Source organism: Ambystoma mexicanum, chromosome 1p (assembly GCF_040938575.1).
Source record: "Ambystoma mexicanum isolate Mex_15411 chromosome 1p, UKY_AmexF1_1, whole genome shotgun sequence".
Lineage (NCBI taxonomy): Eukaryota > Metazoa > Chordata > Amphibia > Caudata > Ambystomatidae > Ambystoma > Ambystoma mexicanum.
In genome coordinates, this window is record NC_090921.1 from 635066785 (window position 1) to 635091732 (window position 24948).

The 24948-nt window shown below is 44.2% G+C and overlaps 1 protein-coding gene across 2 annotated transcripts in view; it reads left to right on the forward strand.

Moving 5' to 3' along the window:
• LOC138577796 (FYN-binding protein 1-like) overlaps nt 1-24948 on the forward strand; it is a 565956-nt gene that overhangs the window by 421174 nt on the left and 119834 nt on the right. For both annotated transcript variants that reach the window (XM_069649655.1, XM_069649656.1), the window contains one exon: nt 3099-3264. In XM_069649655.1, coding sequence (XP_069505756.1) covers nt 3099-3264 — 166 coding nt within the window. The remainder of the gene's footprint in view (nt 1-3098; nt 3265-24948) is intronic.

Genomic DNA, 24948 nt, shown 5'->3' on the forward strand with positions numbered 1-24948 from the left:
TTGGAAAAGATCCATCTGATGCAAAGCGAAAATCAATGTAAAGAGCTTCTGAAACACTACAACAAACAGCAGCACGACTTGCTGACCAGAGGACAAGAACAACTTTCTCCAGGGCAAATGAGATGCCAGAGAAAACTGACGCAAGACTTGCTGACACGAGGACAAGAACAACATTCCCCAGGGCACATGATACACCACTCGATCAGGACATGGGCAAAGGCCGGGTACCCGAGCTAAAAAGTAATAAAGAAATAAAATGATTGCTTCTGGTCCCATTTACCTTAGGAAGTGCAACAACGAGACAGTTATTCCTTAGAATATCTGGGTGCAACATGTTTGTGCTCTTTAAGTTAACAATCAGGAACACAACTGTAGAAATGTGTCCCCTTCCAAACACAGAGACCATGTTATCCACCTAGACGTGGTTGAGATTTTTTATCTTCCATCCCAGGCTTGAAATCAAGCAAAAGCCTGAGCCCTGATTTGCCATCAGATCTTTTCATAGCTAATGATGACATTGGGGCCCCATTGTTGACCAAGGCCTTTAATGCCTTCATACAAAAAGCAATACCCATCCAGGTGGAAGAAAGCAATAATATGCCCTATATTCAAGAAAGAGGACATGCTATCACTGAATAACTATAGACAAATATCGCTTTTGGACAACACATGCACATCTTTTGGATGAGTTGTTTTAGCATGACTTCAGGAATGGGTTGACAACAATGATCTGATGGCCAGATCCAAGTATTGGTTTAGGGCTTACATGGGGACAGAACATCAGAGTATCTTTGCTTATTAGCAGTCGGATCTGTATTTGCTCGGGAGGAAAATATGTCTTTAGCAGTTTAAGACCTGACTGCAGCATCCGATTCTGTAGACAGGTCTAGATTACGGCCTACTCTGGTTGATATGGGAATACCAATGGACCATCTGCGTATAAGTATGGATCTTTACACTTAATAGTAAACTGCAGGGGTTAGGTTTGGCGGACATGTCAGAGTTACAACCTCAATACAAGTTGTGAGTGTGTGTGACAGGGTATGAGGACAAACAGCTACCAAAAATGACACAGCCCACGGGGCATATATTCATCTTTGCTCAGAATTTTAATGCACAACCTCTTCATATGAGGTTGCTCACCGGTGAAGCAAAGGTACTGCCAGTTGCACTGATGGATGGCATGAGGATGTGGGGGCACCAGAGCACGAATGATCTTCACAAGGAAACAGAACACATTTTGTAAAAAGCTACTGGCACTCTGTTCGCTGTTCCAACATTTGCCCCATGTAATAATGTCAGCTTATGATGTATACAAGATTTCATGAGTCTTGCCCCGGTGGAGCTTTTTCTCAGAATCCGGGAAATACAAAAGTCATATTACCTAACCTGATTCTGAGTAGTCTGATGGAATCAGAAAGAGGCTATAAGGTGATGTGGTAGAACTACATGCGGAAAGCGCTACATAAGGTAGACATATGATGTTCAATCATAGACTGTCTAGAGTTGGGGAAATCTGAAATGTATAAAATCCTTAGAGCAATACAAATTATTTTTAAAATGGAAAGAGAATCAATTGAAATGAATTCAACGCTTTTAGCAATATCAGGACAGACAATGCGGAAGGCTTGGGTTCACACTGCTGTCCTTTTGTTCACATAAACCTGAAAGTTCATTTCACGCATATTTTTTTTGTAAAAATTATATTATTCTTAGATGTAATTTGCTTGCACCAGTTTTCAGAGTGGAAACATAGGACAGTGTTGATCGGCATTCATACATCTACTCTGGGCCAAAGATGTAGCCCCATCTTGTGCAATAACCCCATTTCCTAAAAAATCAACACAGAGAAGGAACAGATTTATTTGTAACTAAGCCATTTTTTATATTTTTTAGCCTTATGATTTTTAATTTGTTTTAAAGCATTTTTAGGAATAACTAAATGATGTATAAATATGTTTTATGTGATTTAAGGATATTCATGTTTAATGTATTAAGGAACAGATGCATTAGTAGTTTGCTTGAGAAGGTGGTTATTGTCTGTGGGCACTGATAATGCTCTTCTGAGCGGCAGCCAGGGAGAAGTTGGGCAAGCGCACATGCGCAAAGCTTAGAGGGAAGATAACACCAACTTGAACATGCCCACTGATTTCCCACAAAAGGAAGAGCCCCTTGTTATCATTCCTTGAGCCTAACCAATCAGTTCAATACAACACCTACATGAATTCATTTTGCATAAACCAACAATTACTTAAATACCCCCTCATAAAACTCCTGGAAGTGAATTTCACCAGAAAAGCAGTCCTTGGTATGCAAAGAGCACGGCCACAGAACTTTCCCTCTTTTCAATTAATGATCAACCAATGGCCACTCACGCTTCAGACAGAATATCAAGGGCTGTCTTTTCTCTCAAACGTACCCTCTATACCTAAGATGTCTGAACCTGTGGCCTTATGATTACTTTCAATCACTCGTCTACAGTCAGTCCCTGACCAGCATTATGTGTGACACACGCGTCAGAGAGGGCACTTGAGGCATAGGCAGAATGCCGCCAAGACTAGCGTATGTCTCATACATGCCCCATGTGCACCTCTGAACCTGCTGCACCATGACTCCTTCCTGTGATTGCTTTCAAGGAGACATGCCCAGTCCTGAAATATACAACACAAATGCCAGATGTACAAATTGACAGATAGACTGATCAACGTATGGACTGGCTCAACGTATGGACTGGCTGCTAGTATCCCTCCCATGCTTTGACAGATTCTTGAACTTTCCTCCTCTAGCTTACACCTCTCCTCTCCACCCCTTTCCTCTCACCTACATATCTTACTATTTCTTGTATTTCTCACCTTTTTTCTCTTTGATGTCTAACCTTTTCCCTCACATCTCGGCAACCTTCCCTCAGCTCTCTCCCAACTATTAGGTAATCCCTATTCTTCATAGTTACTGTCCACTGCATACATTATGCATCTTCCTCTTCCAGCTCTGTTTACAGTCATCTTTATGTATTATTTATGGGTGCCATATTGGTTGGTGGGTGAATGGTACACTTGTCACAGTAGTTTCATATGTCTTTTCTTTCAATTGTGTTCCAGTTTGATGGTGAAATCAAGATTCTGACTCGAATGATGGTCGATCCCAATGCAATCATCAAGAAGTGTGGAACTTATGATCTACCTCACAAGAGAGGCGATTTTCTCGATGTGATACAGTTCTCAAACCCGAAAGATAAAATGTTGTGCCGGAACATTACATGGAAATGTATGTAAACAATCAAGCTTATATTTTAAGAAACGCTTCCTCATAGTCTAAAAAATGTGACATGTTTGCTTTTAAGTGTCATTTGTCTCAGTAATCATGGATATGAAAGGACTCTTGTGCTCCCTCACCTCCCTTCCACGCCCAAACTCATCCTTCCAGTTGTCATGCCTCTCTTCTGCCTGGACTCACTTGCTTCCTTGTCAGCTCCCAGCTCTCCTCTTCCCACCAGCTGTTACATCTTCCTCGGGGAGCTCTTATCTCCTTCTTTTGTCTCACCCGCATTCTGAAGCTTCGACCCCTTCTTGCTCTAAGGCTCTCAATTGTCTGCATGGATCCACCTCTTCACCATAGCCTCTCGTCTCTCCCTTCATTTCAGACTTTAGCTCCAAGCCCTCACTTTTGCTCTGGGAACCTCTCACCTATTCCACTCTGACTTCTTCTCCCACCAGTTCTCGCCCCTCTTCCTCTGGCTCTCACCTCTCTACTCCTCTTACCATCTCCGTTTATAGCCCTCATCTGATTTCTATCTCACATCTAACATTTTCCCAACTCTCACAACTGTACCATCAGCTCACAGGCTTTCCCTTGGTTCTCCTCCACCCCCTCCAGCCCTTACCTTTTTCCCCGAGTTCTAATTTCTTCTCTTCAGCTCTCAATTCTCCATAGAGATCATCTATGCACACAAACACACATACACCGAGTCTCATCTTCTCTTCAGCTCTCAATTCTCCATAGAGATCATCTATGCACACAAACATACATACACCGGGTCTCATCTTCTCTTCAGCTCTCAATTCTCCATAGAGATCATCTATGCACACAAACACACATACACCAGGTCTCATCTTCTCCTCAGCTCTCATTTCTCCATAGAAATCATCTATGCACACAAACACACATACACCGGGTCTCATCTTCTCCTCAGCTCTCATTTCTCCCTAGAGATCATCTATGCACACAAACACACATACACCAGGTCTCATCTTCTCTTCAGATCTCATTTCTCCATAGAGATCATCTATGCACACAAACACACATACACCAGGTCTCATCTTCTCTTCAACCCTCATTTCTCCATAGAGATCATCTATGCACACAAACACACATACACCGGGTCTCATCTTCTCTTCAGCTCTCATTTCTCTATAGAGATCATCTATGCACACAAACACACATACACCGGGTCTCATCTACTCTTCAGCTCTCATTTCTCCATAGAAATCATCTATGCACACAAGCACACATACACCGGGTCTCATCTCCAGACCGCAGACGTCTGTCACCACCTATCTTTCATCTCTCCTTCCAGCTGTTATCTCACCCCCAGCTTTTAATCACTAACCAGCTACATCTCTTCCCGACTTCCTGCCTTGCCCTCAGGTTTTCAATCATCCTCAGTGCGCCTATTTCCCCCCTCAGCTCTGAACACCACTCCATGTTTCCCTTTCTGCTCTTATTTCCCCCCTCCCTCTTCAGTTCTCCCCTTTCTACCGGCTCTTTGTAGAGGAGCCTCCCCACTGGAACCTGCCACCCCTGCACCGGGTCCCCCAGTACATAGGAACCCTGCCGCCAGCACATCAGAAGCCCTGTCGCCTGCATGGCCCTTCAGGATCGCTGCTGCCCACCCTATGGACCCACTTTTCACCCTGCTCAGGAGCTTAGATGGAGGACTGGGAAAGTGTGGCATTCATTTCATCAGTCCACGCCCTGATCAAAAGATTTGCGGTTGCAGTTCCCAGTACACCTGAAATGGTGGTATTTACCTGTGTCAGGAAATCAGGGTGGCTGACTTCCAGGATGCAGGAAGTCAAGAGGATTCCCTTCCTCATGAGTGAGATCAGGCAAGTGCACAGGAAAAGGGCCAAGAGGAAATAGCCATTCCTGCTAGAGCCTGTTTGTGTCTGGTAGAGGTGGAGCACATCCTCCACTGTTTCTGCTTTTAGCTAACACTGCCTCAGTCAGGACTCTGTTTCATTGTATGTATGCATGCATGTATGTATGTGTGCATGATCAGTTTGTATTTCCACCTCAAAAGAAGCCTATTGACACTAACAGAACATTGAGAAGTCACTGCTCGAGTTACAGATAAAGCAGTTATGGGGTGCATTGGAGGGTTTCATGGCATTTTCTAAATTTCAAATGTTCCTTGGTAAGATGCGGGTGGACAGAGAGTAACAGAGCTATGCCATCTGCACAGCAAATGCTATGTTGTTTTTTCTGACTTTTTTGTATGCTGGCAATATCAGCAGGTTGCTCAGTCAAGCAAACAGTTCTCAGAGTATTGTAGCAGAGCATGTAATCTATTATAAACGGAAGGCCACAATCCTCATGGGCCTTATTTACAGTAAAGTTTGCCTTTGGGAGGATCTGTTTATCTATCGAGAGTCAATGTAGAATCCTCAGGGGTGGAGAGGCGTAGGCTCGTCTACTCAGACTCATGGCCAATCCCACTGTTGGAGATGACTGGTGTCACTTTCGCAAGCCGCAAGTACATCGCATTACAGTAGTCGCGCCTGGGAGAAACTGAGGCATTGAGCAGCGTGACGTGATGGAGAAAACTAAAGGGAAAAGATGGAGAATCCTCCTTAGCAGGTGTAGTTTGGTAAAGCAGGTCTGGCTAACGGCTCTGATTTGGGGTTGGGTAGTCAAATGGTCATCAATTTGGGCTCCAAGGTTTCTCACCACTTGAGAAGACTTGAGGGAGGCCCACGGAGACTGGCTAGACAGAATCATACATACAGTAGTACCACAAAGCACGCTGACCCAAATGAATTCAAGAAGTGTGGAACCTATAACCTACTGTACAGGAAAGTCTATCTTCCTAATTCTCCAGCAAGTGTTAGATTTTCCCAAAATAATTCCTAACACTTGTAAGTGCTGTCATGGCTGATATTTGTACTTGTTTAATGATACTCGATTTATCAACTTGGGAAGGATGAAGGGCTGTTCCAGTCCTCCTGGGATTTGAACCTGTAAATCACAGGCTGGCCCCATGTCAGGGGCAAGCATGTAAACCATGAGCTATCCACCCCTACGTCACCTATTTACAGGAAGCAGCTAAAGATACAGCATGGGTATAGGTAAGGTTTTTGAAGAGAGCCTATTGCTGAAGGCCTCCTGGCGCTAACTGGGAGATCATGGCAGAACAATATTGAGGATAAAGAGGGAAGAGGAGAGTTTTTAGTAAACAGTGAACATGCTGGACCTGATAATGAAAGGGAATTTGTTCCAGGCCACATGAGCAAATAAAAATGCCTTACGAGAGAGGTGGTGGGGAGGTGCTACCAGCGGTTGGGAGTTACTGGAGCAAGAGAGATGGCCAGGAGCATATGGGTCTATCTTAGAAATCAGAAAAGGATCCACACCATGGATGGACCAGTGGACCAAGCCAAGAGCCTTAGACATAACTTTGTGAAGGATGGGCCGCAAGTGATGGGGAGAGTAGAGCTGAGGTCCTAGTGTGAAAAGGAGCTCCTAAAGCAAGGTGAGTATTCTGGAAAACCGTGAGTATGCAAATGAGGAGCTCAGCAAACACCTAAATAGAATATCCAGACAGGAGAACCCAAGCACTGAGGTTATCATTAGTGTGAGATCGGTATAAAGGAAACAGCAAACCTTTATGAGAATCTTCACGAAATCGAAGCAACTCTTAGAGATTGCATCAATCTGGGGAATCAGAGAAATATTGGTTGTCAAGCATATTGAGCCTAAAGCCCTGATTCCGAACAGAGGGGGAAGGACTAGAATTAAGAGCCCCGTATTGTGGGCAGTCCCATAATATCATCACTGCTGTTTTATCAGTTTTGAGATTTAACCAATTCTGTGCCATCCAGTCATTAATAATGCAAATCCCATTTATGAAATAAGCAGCGCTACCCAAATCCTGATCAGGCCAAGGAAGGACATTGGTATTGTTTGGGTATAAGGTGAACGGGAAACCCACTTAATGGGTGAAACATACAAGAAGACATATGCAAAGACTGAAGCAGTGAGGAAAGTGGGGAGCATTGAGGGACTGAAAAGGGAGCAATGAGTAGCGAAGTCAGAACCCAAGGAGACCCTTTGGGAGCAATACGCCATGAAGGAGCCAAAACAAGCAGTACTGAGTCGATGATCCCTACCTAAGACAGTCAACTTATCATTGATGGAATAAGCAACTGCTGAAAGATAGAACATAATTAGGGCAATGACACAACTATAGTTGAGGGTGGGATTAAAATGGTACAGTGCCTTTGTGGCATCTAGAAACTTACGTGGGAGTTGAGTGACTGTACATTCCAGCACCTTTGCAGTAGAAGGAAGAAGAGAAATATGCCTGTAGATAGTGATAAAAAGAGGGTCCCAAGAAGGTTTCATAAGGAGGGGAATAGCTGCTGCAATGTTAACATCACGAGTACCTCGCCTGACTTCAGAGGTGCATTTAATAAGCCAGCAAGGGGAGCCTTGAAAGAATTCAATATGCAGAAGACATGCAGCTTTACCTAGAGATCAATTACATAAACAACATCAACAGCATCCATCAACTCAAGCACTGCGAGACCAATAGCCGGGATGTCATGCACCTATCAGATGCTGAACCCAACAAAGAACTAAATCATGCTGCTAGGCAACAGCACTAAGCTTGCCCAGTTGACTGACAGACTTGAAGCTCAACAGTCATGTCTCAACTATCATCCAGTGCTTGGCTTTTTTTATAGACTGTGACCTCTCATTGAAAAAACACATTGCCAATAAGACCCTACAGCATCGTGCCAGCTTGTGCTCCTCCATAAGACAAGCCCTTGGTGCTCCCTGTTTTGAGTTTTAGAACAGTTCTACAAGCCCTGGTTATCTCCCACCGGGACAGTGGCAACTTCCTGCTCTCAGGAGTCCCAGGTGCCACCTTGGCCCTTCTGAAGCCATCCAGCAAGCTGCAGCATGCCTAAACAGCAGCCCAAGTAAATTCAACCACAGCACCCCATCGTGAAGGAATTTCACTGGTTACCCCTTTATAGACTTATCATATTAAAGACAGCCTGCATCAGTTACAAAACAGTCACAAGTAAAACATCACATCACTAACCTGGCTGAGAAATCTCTGGACGCCAACAAAATAGGCCTTTTCCTGCTGTGGACCCTGTCACTGGAATAAGCTATCAGAACAGATAAGACTGATCCCCTCCATCCTACACTTTGGGAAGGACATAGAGACCCTACTCTTCAGAGAACACCTTGCCAATCACTGATCGCTCCACTCAACCCTACCTCTCCTCCTCTTGTTGAGCTCACTTCTCCTCTGCTTTCCTTAGCTCCCACAGCTATCTCTGATATTTCTACCCCTAGCTTCCTGGTGCCTCTCCTATGTTTATGTTCATGTTTATTTCGTTTATATAGTGCTTTAAGCCAAAGCGCTTTACATGTACTCTCACTTACTTTACACTCTCCTATGTACAACAGTTAGCACCCTGGAGCAGGGGAGCAGCCAATCATTTTCCCTGGATCGAGGGCTGAAACTGGTCATCTCAGCCCACTTTCCATCGAACCTGGAGGCTGCTTCCCCCAGCCCACAGTGCCATTTTCTTTCCACCCTCCCATCCTCTTCATTTTTTTTTAGAAACCCTGATCCTCCACCCCAACCCCACTTACCTGATTGTGGTAGTGAGCTTCACTATGTCTCCCTTTGCTGGCCGCCATGGAAATGGAAGAGGGGCTTCCGATTATCTTGTGCCAGTATTTTAATTCAAGGAACGGAACGTGCGCGGCAACCCGTTCCTTGCATAAAAAAACATTTTTCTTAACAGCCCAGTTTTCAGGATCGGAAACTCGGGTTGCTAATAGCGTTAACACCCTCTATGGCTACCCAGATCAAGTATTATCGTGCCAGTGACCCTCTTTAAAGGGTTAAAGCTATATTAGTTGCTTCCCAGATTGGTCTACATTTTATAAATCCCATCCATACACATATAAATACATACATAAATCCCTGAGAGGGAGGGCAGAAGCTAAGCAGAGAATGGATTTAAAGGAGGTTCTGACTTCAACTGTAATGGAAGAGACCAGGGATTTATATGTGCTAGGCTGGCTGGGACCCAGATCCGGGAATATCATAAAAAAGGTTTGACCGATCCAGGACTCTGCCACAGCTTCCTGAAATGACTTCCACTACCTTATTTACTAGCATGCAGCTGCCTGATTTACTAGCGTACTAAAGTAAATAAAAAAGATGAGCGACGGTACTGCTCGTCTCCAGTAGATGTTAGTATTCATATTTAGAATGACAGCCGTGATGATCAAACCTTTTTTATGCTGATCTACTCACCCCCTTGAGGACAATTATTGTTTCGGTGCTCCTCTCCCCTAGTCTATAAGTGCTTATATTTTCTATTAAATGCTTATATTTTCTATTACAAACAGCCCCATAGTCGTATTATAAAGAGCCTCAACACCCCTGGACATCCATCGAGCTCCCCTCAGTAATCCAGAGTTTGAAGACCATTGGGTTACAGACATTTGGAATTTGATCGTTTTCTAACACTGGAAGGAAGGGAATTCATAATTATATTTAACATAGCTTTCAATATAGATTTTACTCCATTTTAGTACAGGTATGAAACCTCATCAACATCTGTTGGACCACTCCTTAAATGACATGGACCAATGCATTGTATGGGATTCTGAGGGCACCCCAGGTACTTCTCATTGCTTCATGGTGTGTTTTGAATGATTATCCACCTTAAAGTGCTGGAAGAGAATTGACCTATTCTGCATTCAGAAGAGGGGGGGCAGAGAATGTTATGGGTTAGCATCCAATGAGGGTGTGGTAAGGGTGGGAGTAGGAGAAGAAGATAACTAAATAAAGGAAGCAGAAGTACTCAAGTCTGTCTTATGGACATAATGAGTAGCATCATAGAGTGTGTCGATTTTGTTGTCAAAAAGGCTGCTAACTCATTAACCGGCATCAGGATAGCTTCTATAGACAAGACCAACGAGGACAGAAGCTTACTCAATACCTCATAGATTTAGTAATGGATGTTGCAATAGGAAATAATACAATGACAATGATCAGAAGTGTTGGCTACGACTATGGCAAGATGGTAGTTAGTTAATGTAGACCTATGAATGTTCGAGCAAAATAGGTGTTGTTCCGCCACCAACAACGCTCTAGCTGTCTTCCTATTAGTCTTGTAGCTTTTAGGGCATCTGAGAACCAGGAGGCTGAGGGTCAACCATGAGTGCAACGTTTGGTAGTAAGCAGGGCTAACTGGCCTGATGTAGTCTTCAGCCATCTTGCAGCGAGCCAGCACCAAGTGTCCACTGACACATTGGAGTCACTGCAGGTGGTGGCCGCAGATCAAATCAATGGGAAAACGATGGCACTGGAGCAGGCAGAAGCTAAGAGGACCGGGATAGTGAAGAAGAACGTAGATTAGAAAAAGGAACAGGGCAATGACTGCTGAAGATTACCGGAGAAGGAGCATCTCCACAGCTCAGCACAAAGGGTGGATTTGAGGCCCTGCAATCGACCTCTCTTTTCTGTGAAGGTCATCAAGATAGAACTGCTGGCTCTGCTGCGCAATTTTTAAGTAGGAAGACCCAATCCATGCTCTATGAGTCATTCAAGACTAAAATGGGGGTCATTTTGCAGTAGATTTGCATTCTGGGGACCACCAAAATGGGCACTTATGCGCTGTTGGATCCCGCGCATGCAATTTTATTTATAACATGTACAAAGCGTAGTGCAAAAGTGAAGAGTAAAACTAAGTGAAATCGCATTTAATCTGCACTTTTAGTCTCTGCTTTGTAAAAAGATCTGCAAATGATGCTTTGCACGTGGTGCTTTATTAAAGATTCCAACGGAGCCCGCCTGGACGTTAGCCATTGCTGAACCAAGGCATATTCCATAGGAAGCCTTTGTTTTTACGCTTGAATGAAAATCTCATGCAGGCGTAAAATTAAGTGCCAAGATGGAGGAAGGGAGCAAAGCAGAAGTGCAAAATCCAATTTGCTGCCCTTCCATGCTTTAGAAAGGCATAAGAATGAGCCGGAGAGGAAACTGGAAGCGTGAAAGCAATATATCTTGTTTTAACGCTTATATTTTCCACTCCACTCATTTTAAAATGACCTCCTCGGCATTAGCTCTTTCAGATCAAGAGAGAACTACCCTTGTATTACTTGATCTCAGCATATTTGAAGGCAGTTTTGAAGCACAGGATCAGGATTGATCCATGGAGCGCTACCGGTCAAGCCATATATAGGGCTCTGCACATGTGCAATTGCTGGGGAGCTACCGGGCAAGCTGTAGATAAGGGTTTACACACAACGGTCAGTCCTGCTTGCCCACCACAGGCAAAGGGGTAGTCAGGCTGTAAGGATATATCCACATAGGTTGGCGAGTGAATAGTTAAGGAAGGGGAGGCCGAAGCATTTTGTTCAGATAGGGATGCAGAACTCATTGGTAACCCCAAAAAACAGCCATCCACAAACTGCAACCGTGCATAGGCTAGTCAACTACAATTGTATTTGTTGACAGGTTTCAATTAAATTCAATAACAATCACAACAGAACATTAGTAAAAAGAATTGTTGATCATTTGCATGAATTAATGTGTATATAAACGGTCCCACAAAAAAATTGTCAACCACATACCGCTATGCAGAGAATCAATGAAATATTGCTGAGCACATCCAATTAGAAATACCCTTTAAAAGAAACTCCAGACACAACAGCCTTGGCTGCGAACAAACGTTCCTGTAAGCAAATTGCTTTAAGGTACTTCCTCTGCTCTTCTCTAAGGGCACGGCATGCAAATTACAAACAGGTTCTGATAATCACCGAAATCGCTGGATGTCGTGCAAACAAAGAAACCGATACAGAACCCCAGGTCACCATTCATCATAAGCACTGGGTGAATACTACTAAAATTACACTGCTGTCTGGGGTCTTTTGTTATTCAGTGAAACCCTTGGAGGTAAACAGCCGCTAGCTCAGACAGCCTTACTGGTCCTACCAGCAACTCTGTATAAAATGCGTCTTTCAGGTTTACCATTTGCTGATGACAATCGGAGTCTCATTTGTCTCCAATACAACCCCTCTTTGTCTGCCTCCTCTGCCTTCTTTCCTTGCATGCAAATCCAAGATGGCATCCAAATATCTCAAACGCAGCGTGGAAAAGAATGACATCCTTTATTTTAAGGTGCCATCCACATGCCCTCCTGGTTATGGCCCTCCTGTCTGTGATGCGCTTTCCCTCTCTACCCGGATCAAGATTGACATCATCTTCGATTTCCCATGTCAGAAACGTTGTCACAACCTTTTAACTTTATTTAAGCAACGTTTTGCCTTACATCTCCTTCCCTAACAAATTGACAATTGTCAGTACCTTCATCTACTCAGGAGTTTAGTATTGCAACACCTTCCAGCTTCCCCTGTCTTCTAACTTCAGTCTGCAATGAGCACAGAACAGCTCTCCTGTGTCCTTTTGAGGTGCTGCAAATTCAACCTTTATCTCCCATGCCTCCATCCTACCAGTTAGTGTCTCTCTATGTAATGTATTGTGCTTACCCCAAAAGTTGCCATCTTTCTGGCCCACAAATGTTAGTCTTATCCTCCCACCAGACCTCCTCACTCCACCTCCACTTCGCACCTCCAAATCTCACGCGAAAACAAGGTCAGGTCTGGTGGTCATGCCTTCTCTGTTCTACCCCGTAGCCTCTGAAACGCTCTACCAGACCCCCTTCGTCCATAACCCATAGATGTATGTCTACAAAGCTGGCATTGTTTGGCACTTTCTTCTTTGCTTCCTGTGTCTTCTCTTCTGCCATCTTGTCCATTGTTTTGGAATATGCCGGCTCAAGAGACACTTTTGTTCTGATTGTCTACCCCCCTGAGAAGGTCTCCTGCTATGACCACCTAGGAGTGAGCTTCTGTACTCCCAACTCACAGATCTAGCACACAGAGAAAGGCAGAGCCAATCTGGAGCAGGCTAGTGGGGGAAATTATAGGCATTAACCATCACACTGGGGGCCATGCAGTTAAGCAGGCTTTGGAAGTGTGTTATAGGCTGTTTATGGACTGGCCTATGGGGGTCCCTACTAGTGCACAGGTTAGTGGAGCGAAGAGTAAAATCATAGCATGGCTGTTTGGTGTCCCACCAGGAAGGTCAACAATTGTATAGAAAATTGAAATTGGTATCAGAGCGATAGATGAGACTGTGGGAGTGAAACCACAGCTGTACTGAGCAAGGTTGTGGCTCGCCTATACAAGGAGACGGGAAGAGACTGGTAGAGGTAACCAGAATGGTAACAGTATACAAAAGTAAAAGGATTGCCCAGGTTGAGTATAGTTTGCATACATTGCGACTCTCACCACTCCAGAAAAGATTACCAGTACTGACCTGAGTCTCACAGAAGCACACGTGTATGACCACCAGGAATCCCTGGCGTAGGCAAAAAGAGCCAACAGATCTGAGGTGATTGCACATTTTGAGAAAAAAGACTAATACTGGCCTTTCGGCGCATGCTACTGAGAAAGGCCTCTTGAGGCAATGAAACTCTGAAAAGGGCACTGGTGAGCTAACTTCCCCTTGCAGTGGTTATTAGAAGTTGGCAAACAGAGAAACTGCAGCGCGAGGAAGTTATGCAATTTTCTCTTTTGTTGGCTGACTTTCGGGTGGATAAGGCTTGGTCTAGGCAACTCATTAAAGAGAGTGGTACATGAGCTCAGTAGCGCATGCTACTGAGAAAGGCCTCTTGAGGCAATGAAACTCTGAAAACGGCACTGGTGAGCTAACTTCCCCTTGCAGTGGTTGTTAGAAGTTGGCAAACAGAGAAACTGCAGCGCGAGGAAGTTATGCAATTTTCTCTTTTGTTGGCTGACCTTCGGGTGGATAAGGCTTGGTCTAGGCAACTCATTAAAGAGAGTGGTACATGAGCTTTGAAGGAGGCTGTTGTGACCACTGGCCTCTGTTTGACAGCCTCCTGAGTCAATCTTGGGCTCTGATATGAAGGCAGCCAGCGCTACACACGTTTGAATCCCACAGCAGGGCTGGCTTAACATGTCACCTTTCGGAGGGCGATAAAACAAGTAGCATTCAAAATGTGGTAAAACTACCACCTTTTATTAAACTCTTGGAATATGTAAGAACACAACATTATTATTGACTGCGTTTTTGTGGTCTTCCAAGATCTGCACAGGGGGTGGAGTCAGTGGGCCCGCTTTTATTGGAATATGGACCATGCTATCAAAGAAGCATTCGTGTAGGCGTTTCTTCCTTCGTGCTCTGGCACAAGGATTTCAGGCTGGTTACAGATAACCATTTGCGCACAATAGAATTAAAGATTTGCTCACTCTCAGGAATGTGATTTTAGTGTCTGATAGGTCGGCCATTTTGAATATTAGGAATGTTTTTGGATATTAAATTTAGATGTTTTGTGTTTTGTTTGCATTGGCTTATTACTCGTCTTTTCGGCTCACCATCTTCTCCTAGCACCAAAAGACCATTTTGGCGCTGTATGTTGGACTCAATGCTAAAATAAATGTTCAAAAGGATATGGTATGAGAGTGCCTGTTTTGCAAGGAACCCAATCTCATCAGTCATATCTCTTCATGGAAATTTAAGAATATTGTGCCAGTAATGGAATGATGCATTATTTCCATAAGCACACAATAATATAAGCATTAGATTAGACACAAAATCAAAGTGCCATATACAAATAAAATTGAAGGTCTTCAGTTTACTGCAATAAATCAGGGCACGATTGTGTGACCAGGTTTGTGATACTCCATCAAGCACGCTAATCAAAGCGGCTCATGGGATATGGCACACCTAGAAACAGTGTACTTCTGCCTGCACACATAGTCAACCTGGAAAAAAGAATGTGCACCGTTTAATAAACATTTAAGACTTAGATAATCTAACAGATTAAGTCCGGGATGCCATGAACATTCAGCCCAACATTATTATATCCGCAAGGTTGGGCCTTTCATCATGATTTCTGAATGTCTAAAAAGTCCCAGCTACGAAAGGCAAAAGCACAGATCGTCCTCAGACCACTTCAATTACAAACAATTATGCAATTTTGCACACCCTGTTGGCCTACATTGCATGCACTAGTGCGTTTCAAAACGAGCACCCGTGGGCATACCTGTGAGTGCCTATATGTCCATACTGGATGCTGGCATCAAAGGCCAGCAAAGTGTTCTATTGAAGCCTTCAGGGGAGTCCATCCTCAACGTATAACCCTCTTCAATTACATAACCATGTGTGGAAAGGTTTCTCTTTCCGCCATGCTACACCATTTTATGCACCCGTAGACAGTCTGCCCACACATCTCACTCTCAAGGCAATGTTACCCTGCCCCGTCAATACCTTCTGCGCGGTGTCCCTTTCTTGCCTGGAATCAAATCAATAGCTGCTCTTTGCATTCCTGGATTTCCCATCAGTAGCCTACTCTCACCAGCGACAAGTCTTTCCGGGACCCTCAGGCTTCCCTTCAGCCAGTGGTGCCACCCCCATTATTCTAACTCAAGAAAGCATGCAGCACCCTGTGTAATTACGGGGAGGTAGCGCTCACCAGGAAGAGGTAATCAACAAAGTGATGAGTGATCTCACTGGACCCAACCACAGATGTAGGCATCAACTCAAGGAAGCTGCCCAGCATTTCTGAGTATGCGAAATTCTCCATGAACAGACATGTGTCAGACCTCTGAGTGTGTGAGCGTATGTATTATAACAGTCTGAATAAAAAGTCATTTAATTAATTGTACTAAAATTGCAAACTGGCATTTTTTTATAAATTTACAATGATAATTTCTAATGATCATGTCTAGTATATACTTACGTCTTCATAAACATCGTGTCTTACTGAGCAAAAAACATTATCAAAACCTAGAATCTAATAGAAGATCATCATTTTATGATGTACAGTCTGGTGCACTCCTCTTGTACTCTTTTCAAACAGCCCTTTGAGAAAGGGGAAGGGGACAAATGACACCAATGAGGGTTCCAACCTGCTTTGCATAAAATCAGAGAGCATTTGGGGAACATAAGAATACCCACAGATCTTTACATTTGACAAATATGTGTGTGATCAGATGTTTGTATGCGTGAATGAAGTACATAATGCACACTGGGCGTGTTGCTCATTTCATTTTTCACAGCACTCACCCTAACATTAAAATGTTTGTAGCATTGAACCATATACACTAATTGTGACACCTTGTGGATTTGGCTGTGAGAGTAGATCAGCTCTGACATCCGTTGGCTTCAGGGGCTGTCCTGCACAGACGTGCTAAGAGAATTATATCTATATAGTATTTTATTGAAGGAATAAGCGGGACAGGCCACACCTTCACAGGTGGGCCTTTGAATAGAAAAGGCTACAAATTAGACTAGATTAACCACTCTCCTCTTAGAAATGAAAATTAAAATCTGAATTGGGGAATTCGAGGCTGGCCATGGTCCCCAGTAAATCAGAGTTGCTTCTGCCTTGTGCCCCTTTGTGAAAGGAAAAGGCTTTTCTAATTTATCTTCATTGCACCTACTGCAAACAATAGTAGCCTCTCATAAACAATGCAGGTTGTGATATGTTGCCGAGCAAATAACTTTGAGAAAATGTGCATCAACATATGAACGGACATCCTACACATCAGAAGGACCCCTCATTTCTTACTACTTACCCCTTTTTATTTTTAGAATCCTTTGCGTAGTAAAACAAGGCACAGAACGGGAAGACGGTTTCTAATCTACATAATGCTTCTTTTGCACAAAACGTTTTGCTTTAATACAACAAAAAATGCTCCTTTCTGTTCTCTGGTTATTATTTTCCGACCCTTGATCCCCAGCATCAAAGACCACCCAGACCCATTAAACCGTCAAGTTGGCTCCAACTCACTCACTGTTAGCATTCAGTTAAACATTGGCCTAACTGCCTCCCATCCACATCAATACACATGCAAAAGACTCTTCCGAGATGTTGTAAAACCATAAAACCCACCAGCCGCAGTGGCACAGAATGAAAGAGCAAATGAAGCACAGTACATACTGTGCAAACAAATTCAGTAAAGCAAACTGGTACACAAAACCTAATTAATTAAAAAAGATAAGGAGTCATACAAGACAATGGGCCTCATTCCGAGTCCGGCGCTAACCAATGGCGGTAGTAGCGCCTCGGTCGGCACCGGACCTTTTACTGGCACCGCCCTGGTGGAATGGGAAATTACTGCCCTATTCCGAGTTGACCAGGGCGGTAATTTCCCATTCCCCAGGGCTCTTCCCCATTCCCAAATGAGCCCCCATAGGACTCAATGGGAATGGGGAAATTGCAAATACGGTGACCGTACTTTACGGTCACCGTTATTGGCTAAAAAGCCCCTTTGCGCCCTCGTCCCTAACGCCTGCTAAAAGCAGGCGTTAGGGACGAGGGCGCAAAGGGAACTCGGAATGTGGCGGTACGGGATTACCGGCACCGGTCTCGTTAACGGTGACCGGTATTCCTTACCGCCATACTCGGAATGAGGCCCAATATAACGCAAATTAGCATGAGTAATGTTAAATGAAATGACCAAAACTAAAGAACCAATGGAACACAATAGATATGTTTAACCACAGCACTCAAGTAACCTATGACAAACATCCTGTAAGACTCAAACCGAAATGGTGTGCAGAGCAGAATATCAAATGAAATATCGAACAAGTCATTGGTGATCAAGTGTATTGGCACTCATAACAGCAAACCCTAAATGTAATCAGACGTCTGTGAAATGCACCCATCTCTAAGAATGCCACACAGACAAACACCTACCCAATCAGATGACAGCAGAGGTGAGGGGGCGGGCAAAAAAGGACAAGTGTTCCATAAGCCCCATAAAACAAAAGACAACACCCTGAGGAAAATATAACAATCTACTCATCCCCACACAATCCTACCACTTCTGCCAACACCCACTCGCCCATCCACCAAAAGAAGCCGGAACCCCAGCACACCACTCCCAAAACTGTTCCAGGAGCTCTGTGGGGCATGCAAAAAGATTTCCCTGAAGACGTGTGGATGCCAATACAATGCATTTCTTGAAACTGTTACTTATACACGAGCACGTTTTTTAAAAAATAAAAACAGTTCAAATGGAATATTAGGGCGTGTTTATTCAGCCTTTTTGCATAGGAATGCATAATAGCTCAGCAATATGCCAGTATGAGCTCCTTCCCTATCTCACAAAACACAACCTTTCTCAGAAGTGGTATGAAACCTTCGCTAGAATAACACAGTCTCCACACTGGAATGCCCACATCAAACAATAATTTAAGCACAGACCAAAGGTTGCTTCCGAGCATGCCCCTATCCTTTTAGTTTCGTCTGAAGGAATGAACCTAGGCTCTAACACACACCAAAGAGTCATGTTACCATTGCCTTAAAACTATATGACAGAATTAAAAGCATTTTTAATTATCGTTTACTAATGATATAAATGTCTAGGACAGTAGTTTTCAAAGTGGGGTTTGGGGTTGGATTGTCCCCTTAGGGAGGCCCAGAGGATGCCCAAAAGTGTGCAGAGCCCAATTAGAATAGAGGAGTGTGACTGTTTCTATTAGAAAATATAAAGAGTGCTAGGATTTTGTGGAGCCCATCCACATTATTGTTACTCGGGGGATGTGGGGGTTGAGGAGTCGGGGGTGCTCAGCATAACACGTTTAGAAACCCCTGGTCTAGGACACCTCATGTTGCAACACCTTGTTGAAATCTCAGAAATTAAACAATTTTGGTTTGGTCTGTCTTGTAAAATATAATGGTACTTACTTATAGAAAGTCCAGGATGAGCTTAAGAGTCTGCTGCACAATTACCAGGACATCCTAGGATTCACTGAAATCTATTACCTGTAGATATCCCAATAGCACACAGTCCTGCAAGTCTCATGAGAGGGTGAAAATGCTTGCAGGCCGCTAGAAGAGAGGATCCACCAATGGTAGGTCTAGCATGGTCAGTGTGACGCATCAACTTCCGGGGCACCAGTGGTCCAGGGATGAATATCGGTTTCTAAACCATCTATCAGCCTCACACCTCTATTACATCAGAAGGGATCAGATTGGAACACAGGGAAATTATAATCCTCCTTGTCCAATTTTGGTAATGTGGACGGAACAGCTGCTTATCTCCACAAGGTCGTGGATCTTTGGTTAGTTGCAACACAGTGAAAATACAATTATTACCTAATGATAAAAGGGACTGTCCAGACAAGGTTGTATACGCATATCTACTTTATCATTATTACAACAAACAGTTCTAGCACACTACAAAATAAAACCCACCCAGAAAATGAACACAGAGGAAAGATAGTTTCACAAAGGAAAGTGATGCACTCTGATACTGACAGGAGGGTAGTTGGTAAAGCAATCAGTCTTATTGTTCAAAGTTATTTGGTTTCAGCACCAAGGGAGCAAGGGGTCGTAAATGTCATTAGTTGCCTTCAGAGAAGGACCAGGGGGACAGAACCAAAATGTACTTGATGCTTGAGATGATCTTGATGCTCAACAGTGTCCAGTCGGTTCCAGGACGCTTTGCAGCTCCTGCGACAGAGTTCAAGATGGGAGACAACTGCGGGTGTCAGGCGGTAGGCAGTTCGACAAGCGAGGCTGGACTGACAGCTGCAGACTGGCCTACACAGCAGCTCGGGTCAAGAATCATTGTCTCTGTGCTGGTTGGCAGATCTAGAACACTGGACGAAGCATCTTGGACGCCTTTTGTGACTGCAGCATGACAACAGTCAGTGGTGCAGCCAGATGCTGTTCGAGGGCTCAACTGCCTCAAAAATGTCAGTAAAATAAGGACGCTGATTGATGCTTGTTGTGGCACTCCTCCCAGCTTCTTCGCAGGGTTTGTGTTGTCCTTTAAGGCGGACGGACCAAAGCTACTGAGAGTGTTTTCAGTCAACAGCCTTGTCCTTTGTTCAGAGACTCTGGCACTTCCCAGCTAGGAAGCTTGCTGGCATAACCTAGTAGGGCATGCCGTGTGCTGGCTGGATACCAGTTTTGGAGCTGCTGAATGGGTCCTCTGAGTTCGGTATCTCCCTTTGTTCCCTGTAAGATGTTTATGGGATGGATTTTGCTTCCCTCTTGGAAATCCTGACCTTCCTTCTCTGGCAGAAGCTGTAAAGTAGACTGTACCTTCAGCCAGGGTCCAATGAGTCCTTCTTACTCTTTTCAAAGTCGTCAGATGATCTCCTAAGTGAGGAGCTCAGCCCTCATTTAAAGCCAAATGGGCCCTAGTGATTTGTGAAAACAAAATCAAAATATCGAGGCCGAGTTCCACCTAAAGGAAATACACCGAACACGGGTTACAAAGGAACATACAAAGATCTTTAATTTATACTGAACAGTTTTCCAAGAAAAGTAACAGATAGCTATCGGCCCTCAGTACAACACAACGAACTCCAGCGTGGTTCAGTATGCTTACTGAGAGACGTTGTACATTAGAATTCGTTGCTCTTTTTTGCGAACATGATGTCCAACCCTACTTCGGGTTAATATTCCTCTAATACATTACTGATCTAGGGTTCATGCCAAGTTCGCATATCCACATGCAACTAGTTTGCCTTTAATACATACGCCAACAAGCCTACACGGCAACTGTGTATTTTGGGATTTCCCATACAGGTCTTCTCAAACATTAATACAATGTAGTTAAACAAGTGTTCTTAGTTCAGTATTTGGATGCATTGTTCTTAACATATGCTCGTGGATTAGTTTCATTGCACGAGTAATCCTTTACACACAGGTCAGCGAAGGACAAGGTCTCAGTTCACGACCCCAACAAGTGGCCTGCAGGCAAGGTACATATTAGTTACACACAGAGGTCAAGACGGCCATGTTGTATTTCGGAATGACATCGTCCACCATTTTAACTCACAGGGTGACTTTACAGAGAGAACCTAAAATGGCGGATTGACCTAAAATGGCGGTTTACATTGATTTTAAGGTCAGGACCTTGCGACACAGATTTCTTCTCAAGTGGCTTACAAGCAGCTTGGCGTAGGCCAATATACACATATTCGTTGCAATAGGAGGCACGATATAATTTCCCATTTGACAGATTGATGCAGGCTAAGCCTACCTTAATGAACCAATCCTGGGTCCCTACCAATGATTTTCTGTTATGCGTCAGGTCATTACCAGAGTGCTTTGCATCAGGAAAAGTAAGAGGTGACAACATGTACTCCTATGTACCACCCATCTTCCTGTCTGTTGTAAATCAAGTGTCTCTCTGGATAACTGAGCCCTCTGTGGCTCTTGATCAAAGCGCAGGTCTCCCTTGAAGTTTGTGGTGAGAACAGACTTCTGTCTCTCTCAAATCACATACTTCGTCCCTCTGAAAGGGGTCCACTCTGCGGGGGTTGAACACAGTAAATAGTGGACCCAGTCATGCCATTCACTGTCCTAAATACAGAGGGGTAGGAACTAGCTTCAAGTTGACACATTGCATATCCAAGAGGAGTTAGTCCTGCCTTCCTTTTGTCCATTCTGTGATCAAGCCTGACACAGACCTGTGCCAATTAACTCCTATTAGTGTGTGCTGCCACCAGCAGTTTAGACAATAGAAAGGCAGATCCATGGAGCCTTTGATATTTTAATTAGGCTGCCTATGGCTGTTGGAAGGTGTTGCCTTCCCCCTTCTTGAGATGATCTGATGTACCCGTGGCTGTCACATTCCAGCTGAACATGAAAGGGGAGGACAGCGCATGTAGGCTGTGTCCTCCCGGAGTACGCGTGACTATGCGTTTGTCGTGTGGTGAGCAGGGGAAATGTGTGCAGAAAGGCATCACACATTTTCGGAGGTTGATCTCCCATCATTCATTTTCATTTCCCAAAAAATCAAAAAAGCCAGGGCGAGTGCACACTGCCCTTGCGGATGGTCAGATTCCTCACAGTCAGACCCACTGATCAGATCAGCCACTTGAAAGCTACCAATACTAGAGGTGTTTGATGTCTTCTCCCATGTTCATTTAAATTGACCATCAAAACACTCATTTATGCGCAGGTCCCTGTTTGCTGAGCTTCTTGGGTTGAAGAGCCACTTGCTTGCAGCAGCAACACAATGAAGGCATGAAAAGGGAGTATAGCTAGCCACCTAGAAATGTTGTATTATGGGCCCTTGTTTCTTGCTAACATCATTGCTACTGCCTGACAATCATAGGGCTGCTGTAAGACCAGGATCCCTACCTCGTGATTGTGATCCCTGTCCCACTCATAGCCCAGAAATGCCCATTCCAGTGGGTTCTCCCATGGTGAAAGGCTGCCTGCTGTTTCCAGGCGAAGATTAGGAGCTGAACTTTGCTGTGGAAGATGTGTGTCTGCGTGTGTTGCTGGATCGTGCTCGTTATCCTCATGACCTTTGAGCAGTTCTCTTGAGGATCCATGGATTGGAGACTTGCCTCTTGCTCTGTGACCTTGCGCTGTGAATGTTTAAACAACAGAGTGGCGTCTGGAGGGCTCTACTCTAGTACCTTACGAGATTTGCCTCCCCAGATTGCCCGTTTAAATTGACTCCCACCAGTGATGTTGGTACTTTAACAGAGGCATAAATCTACTACCGCCCTCAACCATTTCATCTACTGAAAGTTCAGGACGCTCTGTCTATTGGCCTCCTCTATCCTTGCCTTTTGTGCTAGCTGCCTGCATGCTTCTAGGTAGGAGGTGCTCTATTCTTCAGTTAGACTTGTTCCCATGAAAGGTTTCAGATTTGTAGCTGTATGCACTCGCATTCTTTTTATTTACAATGTTATTACTTGTCTGATTCTGGGTAACCCTCCATCATAACCCCCAGTACTGAGATGTCTTCTGTGGCACAGAACCAGCAGAACACACTCAGGACAAAGTTACACGTCGAAAACCTTCAAACTCTTTACTTTATTTATCAGGCTGGGCGGGATTAATGGCTATTGTTTATAGGGGACTCGAACTAGAAATAATAAGGGTGTGAAGAAGGGTCAACCCAAAGAGCCAGGCATATTCAGCCTCTCCTTTTCTGAATATCGGTTTCCTGGCTTGCTTCTTGGCAATCTTATTTCTCAGTCTCAGGGATTTAATTCCATGCTCATGTGTTGGCAATATCAATCCTAGGATATAGTACCCTGCCCGCTCCTTGGCCATTTCAGTCCTCCCCGCCCCCTTGTTTAGGATTATTGTGAGGCTGAGAGATTCTCACTCTCTAGAAGCTGGTCATCCTCCTTGGCCAGCATCAATACTCTTTCACACACTCCTACCAGTTAGTATTCCTTTCCCCTTGTTTAGGACTTTCTGTCAGTCTGAGAAATGAGTTCCTTGTAGCAAGGCTCTTCCACCTTGGCTCACCTTCCTATCAGAATTGCAAACACCATCTCCTGGCAAGGTCACCCTCCCAGTCCAGTTTCTTCTTGGTATATTTCGAGGCTTTGGCTGAACCCTTTCACAGCCCATGAACTAAATTCACTGGGTCTTGTCTGGTCTAGCCTTACCCAGAAGTACGTCTCCTCATTATTGTCTCATTGAGTTTACTAGAGCACTCTAGTGCAAGACTTTCCCCCTCGAAAGTAGATATGCCTTTGAAGACTTGCAAGGATCGAAGCCAGTACTGCAGTACCTCTCCCATCTTTAATGAAATTGAGGGTAGGCTTTGCCTTTGGAGTGCCATTGAGTGCATGGACTTTGAAACGAGGGGTGGAATGAAGGTCAAGAGAAGACCGCTAGATATTTGACTAGACTTTTAGAAATCCCCAATGCCATCAGTCGCAATTCGATGGTTTTTGCCATCAGGAGTCTGAGCGCTGCCTCTATTGTGTCCTCCTTAAATCCTCATGATTCAACTCTTTGGCTTGGGGTGATGATTGCCCTCTCCAGGTTCAACACACACCTCAGCCCATAGTAATGATAAGTAGTTCTGATAGTTCTTCACGGCACTCGGGCACAATCAGGGTGTCATCAAGTTATTTTTTAGTCAGGTGCAAAGGAGAACTGACTGCCTCTCAGCCTCCTTTTCGCAAATAATATTTAAATACCTACTGTGCTGTCCTAAAGTTGACAATTTAAATAAGCATAATCGAAATTCAGTTTTACTTCCAATCCCATTCTCTCAAGGCTCTGAGCTGTTGGATATCTGCAAGAGCTTCTGAGACCTTGTTTTCTTTTTGCAGACCAGCTATATGTAATTGTGATCTTACGTAGTAGCTAAAGTACTTGGTCCATCCGAGAACTGATTTTGTGTATGAGTCAGGCCTGGCTTTGAGTTGCATAAGAACAGAGGTGGAATATAATAATATGGGTGCAAGGCAATATCCTGGAATGAGCGGCTAAATCAGAGGCATAATGTTTGTCCAGGCAGCCTCCGAGGTAACGATTGACCCTGCAACCCCGAGCCACCATGCTTGGCCAAGTGCCTTCTTTTGTGGTTCTTTGTGGTTGGAGATCTCCTGTGCTTTCTCACTCCTCATTAGATTTTGAAGGCTCCTATGTCATTTTGTAAAAAAAAAAAAAACACACACACACACACACACACACTCTATCTCTCTCTCTATCTCTCTCTCTCTATATCTCTCTATCTCTCTCGCTCTCTCGCTCTCTCGCTCTCTATCTCTCTCGCTCTTTCTCCCTCTCCATCCCTCTCTCTCTCTCTCTCTCTCTCTCCCTCTCCATCCCTCTCTCTCTCTCTCTCTCCCTCTCTCTTCCTTTCCAGATAGCC